General features: G+C 43.5%; 1 protein-coding gene across 4 annotated transcripts in view; it reads left to right on the top strand.

The window, feature by feature from the left end:
* Positions 1 to 4871: 4871 nt before the first annotated feature.
* DNAH1 (dynein axonemal heavy chain 1) overlaps positions 4872 to 9388 on the top strand; it is a 123157-nt gene continuing 118640 nt past the window's right edge. For 2 of the 4 annotated variants that reach the window (XM_080995344.1, XM_080995347.1), the window contains exon 1: positions 4872 to 4933. In XM_080995344.1, the coding sequence (XP_080851470.1) occupies positions 4875 to 4933 (59 nt within the window). In that variant the 5' untranslated portion in view covers positions 4872 to 4874. Of the gene's footprint in view, positions 4934 to 4981; positions 5097 to 9388 lie in introns of those variants that run through there. The other 2 variants (XM_080995346.1, XM_080995345.1) reach the window with 2 other exon arrangements.

Genomic DNA, 9388 nt, shown 5'->3' with positions numbered 1-9388 from the left:
TTTCTGCAGCTTTTGAGAATCGTTGAAAGCTCTTCTGTATTTTCAGTGATATTTTGGATGGGGGTTGATAAAACACCTATATGGGGTGGGGGTGGGGGGTTTCCTATTCATGCGATATCGAACTCCCCTGTTCTGTCAGTGCAAGGATCTCCAGTTGTGCAACTGTGTGTGCCCACGTTCCTCTTCAAATCTGTTCCAGAGAGTTGGGGGAACCCTAAGAGTAGATTTAGGCAAGATGCATGTGAAGAGGAGAGGGGGGATATTCTGTTGTGCAAATGGAAATTCTTGCGTTGACAGAATGAGGGAGCTAGCCCCATTTGGTCACAAAATCTGGGCTAAATGCTACACAAAAATACTGAGGTATTACACCACTTCCAAATGCATGTAATCTGAAATGTCTAAATTGTGCAGGTTGCATACAAAGTTTCATTTTCTAAGCTTTTACTTTTTTTTGTATCTTTGTATTTCATCTTTGTATTTACAGTAAAATCAAATTCCATTCCTTTAACGTTGCTGTATAAATATGGCAAATGCATTTTTTGGCACTATAGCTTTATAACAAGGGGGAGGGAAATACAGTATATTATTTGTTTTCTCTTTTTTTACTGTGACTTTTGTGTTGTTTTAGAGCTCTGAATAGGGCCAGATTTAGATTTGATGAGGCTCTAAGCTACTGAAGGTAATGGGGCCCTTTATATGTCCAGCTGTCCTTTGTCAACAACAAATTGTTGCTTTTTTTGTGTTGAATATATGCTATTTGGTAATTTATGACCTTAATAGGTATCTAAAGCCATTTGCACATAGCAAAATATGTACTTTATCAAAGTAATTGTTGAACTTATATTTTGGAAATGTACATCCAGGTTTTTTCTTCCTTTAATTTTTCTGGGGAACCCCAAGAGAATGGGGCCCTAAGCTATAGCTTGTTTAGCTTATACGTAAATCCAGCACTGGCTCTGACAGTGGAGGAGGAATGGGCTCTAAGGGTGGAAGGACAGTCATCTCTGCTTGCAAACCTGTTTTCCTACCTAATATCCTATGGCTCCTTGGACTCAAGGATTGGGCCTGGAAAGGCCTTGCCTATTGGTTGCTCCTTGCTTGATCTCAGACAACAGAAGCATTTGGAGAAGGGCCTCTTAAAGCACATACAGGTTCCTGTGTAGGCATGTTGAACTTTGAAAGTTAAAATTAACACTTTGAATTGTACTGTGAGGTGAAGTTACTGGGAACTATCTGTATCTTACCTTTCTCACACCTGGCATCACATACAATGTAAGGTGTGGGGAATGTGGCCGTGCTTTGGGGGAAATGGCCTCATGGGTCCCCTACCCCTGGGTCATGACCCACAATGGTGCCATTATTAGACTATTAATTCAGAATAAACTATTTTAAGACTCTCATTTAGTAGAATGACATGGCTAGCAATGAAGGGGAAAACCCAGTCCCTTTTGGAGAAAAATAATGAATAGCCACAGCCTGTTGGTACTTGTGGATCTTTTCAGGGTCCACTTGAGGCTCGTGTCTTGTGGGACATTATGTTTCAGATCTCTGTAAAGCCTGAAGGGTATGGAGACCAAATCAAACGTCCAGACACTTATTTGCCTGTCAATCACAAAACTGTCTGGTCTGCCATGGCTCAGTAGCTTCTTGAACTCCCTGCTAGTTAAACTTCTATGCTTTAATCTTCTGACTCACTGAAGCATTTTGTCTCAAGCCTTGAAACACACAGTAAAAATTAGATGAGATGAACCACAAAGACAGAGAAGGCTTGCTGTGAATTCAGGCTTTGAAGGGCCTTGGAATAAATCACCTAGGTTTTCCACAGGGAATATACTCAGCTGGGGTTCATCTTACCATCCTTTACTACCTTTCAGGAGGGGAATCTATTTCAGGTTGCATTGAAACTGAGAGAATTACAGAAAGTAAAGGCATTGCGCATTCTCTTATACGTTATGCTCTTGCTAAGTAGAAAGAAATGCTTGCGGGATTCATAGGGAACGTTCAGGTCAACAGTTCAGCTTGGAAAGTTTCAGACACTAGGTAAAACTTATCTGACACTGGGGAGCTAATCACAACATTAGTGTGCGCTAAACAGTGACCCTGAGTCCTTGGAAGGATGCTTGCCAGAACAAGCTTTTGCACTCCTGATCTCAGGTGCAGCTTCCCTTTCACTGTAGGAAAGCTGGATATTTTCTTCTTTGCTAGTTTCGTTAAGACAAGCACTTCACTTTCTGATTCATGGCCACTGAGGGAGGCCCCAGAAGATGGTCATTGCCTGTGGTTCATTGGGTAATCTCCACTGCCCCCTTGTGGCCAAGCTGCTAGCCCCTGTTTATCAGAATATCAAAACTATTTACAGTATTTACTAATACTAGTTTGCGGCCGACCGTGGGGTTCAGAAGGTATTCATTAACAAACACTGCCATGCCTAGGTTAAAATCACAAAGGACTCAGATTTGTTTTATTTCTTAATTATTATTATTTTCTAATTTGCATCAGTTGATACTAAAGCTGAACCTTTAGACACATTTTGGGTTGTATACAAAGGCAAACATTATTATTATTATTTTTAAAAAGCAAAACAAAAGGGACATGTGCAGAGCAATCCTATGTTGGTTTTCTCAGACACAAATTATACATTCCATGGGATTTACCATTTATATATATGGATACTACATTCCCAATCCACTTTGTCCAACCTTCAAAGCATTGCTCATGAAGAGGTTTAATTTATTTTACTGATGATGTGAAAGCGCTTGGAAATATTTTATAGGAAGCGATTCAAAATTGGAATTAAACAAACAAATGTCATAACAACACTGCCATCCTGTACATGACACTCACACAAAAGTCCAATTAAATTCAGTGGGGTTTACTTTAGAGTAGGGATGTATAGAATTGTGCCTAAAGTGCCTTAGCTTTTGTGGCTTGGGGCAAGGTGGAAGGTATTACAGTATTACCATTACTGTTAGTACAGTGGTACCTTGGTTTACAACCATAATCCGTCCTGGAGGTCCGTTTGTAAACCAAACCAGGTTATAACCCAAGGTGTGCTTTCGCCAATGGGGCCTCCCCAAAAAATTTGTTCGTAATCCCCCCCAAAATGGGTTGTAATCCCAAAAAAAGTTTGCAAACCGGGACGCGCACTTCCGGGTTTGACACGTTTGTAATCCAAAATGTATGCAAACCAAGGTACCACTGTATTGCTTGAAGGCAAAAAACTTGCCACTGACAACCAACACAGATAATAATAATAATAATAATAATAATAATAATAATAATAATTTAGTATTTATACCCTGCCCATCTGACTGGGTTTCCCCAGATTGTCACACACCATTCTTGGCAGTCACTGCTGCATTTATACTATATTGTCTTTTTTAAAATCTGGAGCGCAATAAAACCCTTTTGATCTATAAGGTATCTCAAGAGTTCTTCCTGCATAAGCCAAGAATACATACCTTCACCAGGTCGAGAGTCATCACCTCAGGGCCCATCACAGTCAAACCGTTACCCAATAATCTCTAATGCCTGAAGGCTGCAATTGCACCTTCTGCCATGACTGGTGCTGGTAAAAAATTTTTCAAACTCATGTTGGTAGCTTCAAGAACACTGTCCAGTCATCTCGTCCTCTATAATACTGCAGGCCAAATAGTTCAAGGCATCTCAGAATCATTTACCAAGCCCAGGCAGTGCAGGCAGAGTGTTTTTGTTTTTAAAATTTATTAAAGATCTTGGTTCACACAAAAATGTGTGTTGTCCCCCCCCCCCCATCATAAAGTTTTTTACATTTGATGTGATATATTATGCAGAGTGAGGTGGGAGAAGAAGGGAGAGAGAGAGAAGGGGAAGAGGGGATTGTGGTGGTACATTTAGTATGTTTGTGGGATTTTATGCCAGTCATACACACACATATATGTATACATACACATACTAACATATTTCTTGGTAGTGAGGGGGGGCATGGTTGGTTATCTTTAGTTGGCTGCAGTGAGGTTTGTTGGGCAGGGGGATTATTGGGTCAGGTCAGCCCCAATGCTCACTGTTCAATAACCGTAAAGGTAAAGGGACCCCTGACCATTAGGTCCAGTCGTGGCCGACTTTGGGGTTGTGGCGCTCATCTCGCTTTATTGGCCGAGGGAGCCGGCGTACAGCTTCTGGGTCATGTGCCCAGCATGACTAAGCCTCTTCTGGCAAACCAGAGCAGTGCACGGAAACGTCATTTACCTTCCCGCCGGAGCGGTACCTGTTCATCTATTTGCACTTCGTGCTTTCGAACTGCTAGGTTGGTAGGAGCAGGGCCCGAGCAACGGGAGCTCACCCCGACTTTCTGATCAGCAAGTCCTAGAGCAGACCTTCTCGCATGCTCCAAATCCATTATAACCCTCCTGAGATCTACAAATTTAATTAATAAGAATAATAGCAGTAACAAAAACGGGAGACAACTTTGCAGCATCGTGGAGACAAGGCATCTTGCTTAGAAACATATCCACTTATTTCAAGCAAAAACACTCCCAGCTGGGTTTTGCCTGGGCTTCTGCGCACTGTTATCTTGGACACAAATAACTCCTCTGATTTCCCCCCGAATTCAATGCACTTTGCTCATTTCACCATCTTCTGGCTGTGCTTATGCTTATTTATATACACAGGCATGCACCTCCCTAACCGGACGAAGCGTAACGTCCCTCACTGCTCATCGCCCCGCTCCTGGCTCGAGACTACGGGGCAGCCAAGCGACCTTCCGGCCGACTAAAGGAAACTTCTTCCCTCTCTTCTCTCTCAGCAGCCGACGCGTGTTGGCTCACTACGGGCACAACCAATTTCTCGGTTGTGGGGGGGGGGCGCGGAGAGAGAAGAGCGGGAGGAAGAGAGGAATGCAGCGAAGTGAGATGCCGAGAAGAAGTCAGACGAAGAAGGGGGGCGGGGAATCTAGGTAGTATCAAAGAAGGCTGCTTGCTTGGGGTAAAGAGGCAGCTGAGTGTCTCCCCGCAGCGGTCCGGAATGGTTCGGTCCCCTTAGCAACCGTCCCCGGCGTCTGTGGCTTGGAGACCAAAGCGGTTTCCCGGCGCAGGAGGAGGGGGAGGCCGGGCAGGTTGGTGCGTACACCTGCGCGCTTACTGGGTGGGACTGGGGAAAATGGGCAGCCGGAGGAGGCCTGGGGGGGGGGTCCCAAATGGGATGGGTGGCGGACGGGGATAATAGGGGTGGGAAGGCACAGAAGGGAGCGCGCTTTGGCTCTGGGGTCCTGCTTGCAAGTGCCCCACAGGCACCTGAGTTGGCGGGTGGGCCCAAGTTGGCCGACTCTTCTCATGCTCTTCATTGCTGAAGCATCTGCTTTCCCCTAGCCTCTGTGCTTCTGGAGGCCTTTGCTTGGAATCACAAGCTGGCAGGGGTGCCAACTTGAATAAAATATGGGGGGGGCAGGTAAGCTCCACCTTGCATAATTAAAGGTAAAGGGACCCCTGACCATCAGGTCCAGTCTTGGACGACTCTGGGTTTGCGGTGCTCATCTCGCTTTATTGGCCGAGGGAGCCGACGCACAGCTCCTGTGGCCAACATGATTAAGCCGCTTCTGGCGAACCAGAGCAGCGCACGGAAACGCCGTTTACCTTCCCGCCGGAGCGGTACCTATTTATCTACTTGCACTTTGACGTGCCTTCGAACTGCTAGGTTGGCAGGAGCAGGGACCGAGCAACGGGAGCTCACCCCGTCGCGGGAATTCGAACCGCCGACCTTCTGATCAGCAAGTCCTAGGCTCTGTGGTTTAACCCACAGCGCCACCCACGTCCCCTTGCATAATTAGGGTTGCCATATTTCAAAAAGTAAAAACCAGGACACTCCAAAAGTTAGGAAGACTGCAGCTGTTGAGCCCAATTGTTGACCCCAAAGTTTCCCCCAGACGTCACTTCTGCCTTTGAAGATCTGGACGTATGGCAGCCCTATGCATAATCAATCACAACGTGGTGCACACATACCATTTGAATGGTAATGGGGGGCAGCCCCCTCAAATATTTTATTGGGGTGGACTGAAGACCCCCTTGGTCCATAGGAGTTGGCACCTATTCAAGCTGGGGGGAAACATTGCTACACTGGGGGGAACATTGCTTGAGGGCTTCCAATGGGCATCTAGGTTGGCCTCTGTGACAGAACAGGGTGCTGCAATGGATGGGCCATTGGCCTGATGCAGCAGGCCTCTTTTGTATGTTTCTCTGATTTACCCAGCCAGAGCTGGAAAGCAGGACAGGTCCTGATCCATTTGCTGAACAATTACAACCTAATGCCTTGGATAGTAGATGCTGTAGTTACCTAACCCGACCTGGCCAGCAAGGGCATTCCTGGGCCTCTGAAAGATCCTCCTATGGAAGTTTCTGAAGTCATTACACTACTGTAATAAAGCACCTAGGTGTATTTCAGCAAGGATACAGTGTGGGACGCGGGTGGCGCTGTGGGTAAAACCTCAGCGCCTAAGACTTGCCGATCGCATGGTCGGCGGTTCGAATCCCCGTGGCGGGGTGCACTCCTGTCGTTTGGTCCCAGCGCCTGCCAACCTAGCAGTTCGAAAGCACCCCTGGGTGCAAGTAGATAAATAGGGACCGCTTACCAGCGGGAAGGTAAACGGCGTTCCGTGTGCTGCGCTGGCTCGCCAGATGCAGCTTGTCACGCTGGCCACGTGACCTGGAAGTGTCTGCAGACAGTGCTGGCTCCCGGCCTATAGAGTGAGATGAGCGCACAACCCTAGAGTCTGGCAAGACTGGCCCGTACGGGCAGGGGTACCTTTACCTTTACAGTGTGCCTTTGATTTGACCTATCTTAGCCAGTGAAATGGCTGGGTTTTACTTTAATGTCATCATGCAGTTTTCCATCTTTGGGCAAAAGATTCCTGCATCACAGGGTTGGACTAGATGACCCTTGTGGTCCCTTCCAACTCTACAATTCTATGAAATACTGTAATGAAGCAGTCCAAGCAGTCCCAGCTCCCTTTAAATTAAATGTCAGAATCCTGTATTTTAACGTATTACAGCGGGCAGAAACTCCACGCCATAGGACATTGAACTAAGCTTCCTCTGGTAGTTGTGGCATCGTTTTCCTTGAAGATTTTGTTTTATTGTTTCATTTTCATGAAAGGGTGGTTCCTGAAAGAGTTCATTAGGCAAAGTGCATCCTAAGTCAGATCAGATGGTTGGGCGGGGTGACTTGGGAAGTCTCTTCCAGTGACTGAAGGAACTGGACCAACAATCGTCAGTCTTTAATAACAGAAGTTGTCAAAGCACTGTAGTAGCATACCTTAGGATGTGGGAAATACTTTTTAAATTCACTTGAAGCTTTAAAACAGTTTGTGAGCAAAGATTACACAGTTAAATATGAACTTTTTCTTCATATAGAGTGTCTTCTGTTAGTACTTAAAATTTGAGCAGAATATATTGGTTTAAGACTTAGATGAGGTTCTCTAGAATCAAATATGGTCTTTACAGTATATTCACTGATTTAAAAGGAGATTCAATCATACGTCTAGAACTACTTAATGAGGCTGCAATCATGCCCACTTTCCTGGGAGTGAGCTACATTGAGCTCAGTGGGACAGTTCTGAGTAAACTTGCATAGATTTGTGCTGTACATGTACTGTTGTGTCTTTTTCAGCACTCCCAAAGGGACAGGAGAAAGTTGCACTGTTCTTGTACTAATATTGTTTTTAGACCATATTATCATCATAATGCTATCATAAATTCTTTAAAATGGCATATATATCTCCATCTTATAATGGAGATATAAGATATAAAGATACTACAAAAGATAAAACATTCCTGTGATATTTATCCTATTTTTGTTTGTTTGTTAATAATATGTTGGGATTCTATTTTCTTATTTGGCTTGTTTCTTATGCTTCCTTCATTAGGTTTCTCATACCTAGAGCATAAACTACAATTTTCCTGGCAATTTTTTTTGTTTTAGTTTTTGCTCTAGGAATGAAAAGTGGAAGGACTTTTTGACGGCAGGTTTTCATGTTTACAGTTCAGTGTTATTTTTGCCTATATTGACCCTGCCTTAATCCCCTGCACATCTGTATGGACAAGTTTGATTCATTGGAAAGGTAATGTTGACAGGGGGATCTTCTATGCAATTATGCTACAGTATTGGTTCTTCAGGGACCTGCTTTTGTATCAGAACATTTATGCTTTATCTTTTACCATAGTGTATGAATTCATAGTCCATAGTATCCGAGAGAAGAGTTTTCAGGGTTCAGTACCACCTGGAAGCTATTTTCTCAAATTCCAACTGTTTTGGGGACTGGTTGCAGTTACTCAGGACTGACAGAAACTCACTTGGCATATCTTTAAGCCACATTGTGGCTACTTTCTGTGTCCTTGGACTAAACCCTGACATTAAAACATGTTCTGAGATTGAATCCTGGTACATTCAGCCATGCATGGCTTATACTTAGAGAAAACCTTTGTGCTCTTTGGTTCTCAAAGGGAAGCTAGATGCCATTTTCACATATTCTTTCAAGCATATTTAAGGCTAGCTTTTGGGGAAATACCATTTTCTGTGATATCACAGGAGCTTTAGCACAATAGTTTATGTTGTTTAGAACCAGGATTTGGAGTTGTAGGCGCAGAGGTTTTGGTTTTTTTTAAAAATCAACCACTTCTTGCTTATTCCCCTGATGAATGGGGCACTAGGAATGCATAAGCAGACAGAGAATATTATTCTCCCTCAGATATTTGTCTGTCAGCCAATCTGATGTTTCTCCTTTCAGCCTTTTATTGTTATTTGGATTGCTTTTTTAAAGTGTTTTTTTCTTTGCCTGTTAAAACAATTGAGTCATTTTGAACCCTATTTTAAAAAGCAATGGTTTTCCTAGCCCATTTGGCTGAAATGTTGAATCAAAGAGTTGAAGCTACAGCATCAAAAGCTCATCCAGAGAGTAAGAAAAATGAGTGGTTATTCAATGTCTTGGATATGTAATTGTGGCTTTGACTGAGGAATTGATATTGTCATCATAGCACACGTGATTTATATTGTGTCAGCATTTCTATTATAGCATGATCTCGTTTCTCTTAGTACCATTACACAGTCCTTGTCTTGAATAATGTTGCAGACTTATCCAGAAAATATGCTTTTGAGACATTGAAGAAGTGGTATATCTTGATGAATGCTTTTGTTTCTGCAATGTATGGATGATCAGCAGTAGTAGCAAATATTAGTGTCAGTGAAATGTTTTAAAAACATTTTTTTCCTGAATAAGATCATAGTTTATTTCATAAAATATGGAAGCATTTACCAACCAGCTTTAGGTAAGGAAAAGATTACTCTTTGACCTTTCTTCTTCCTTGGCGATAGAGGAAAAATATATTATTTGGGTGTAAAATAAAATTATGCAGCCCAAACA

This window comes from Podarcis pityusensis (genome assembly GCF_964106645.2).
Source record: "Podarcis pityusensis genome assembly, chromosome: 2".
Lineage (NCBI taxonomy): Eukaryota > Metazoa > Chordata > Lepidosauria > Squamata > Lacertidae > Podarcis > Podarcis pityusensis.
This window is presented reverse-complemented; position numbering and strand designations above follow the sequence as displayed.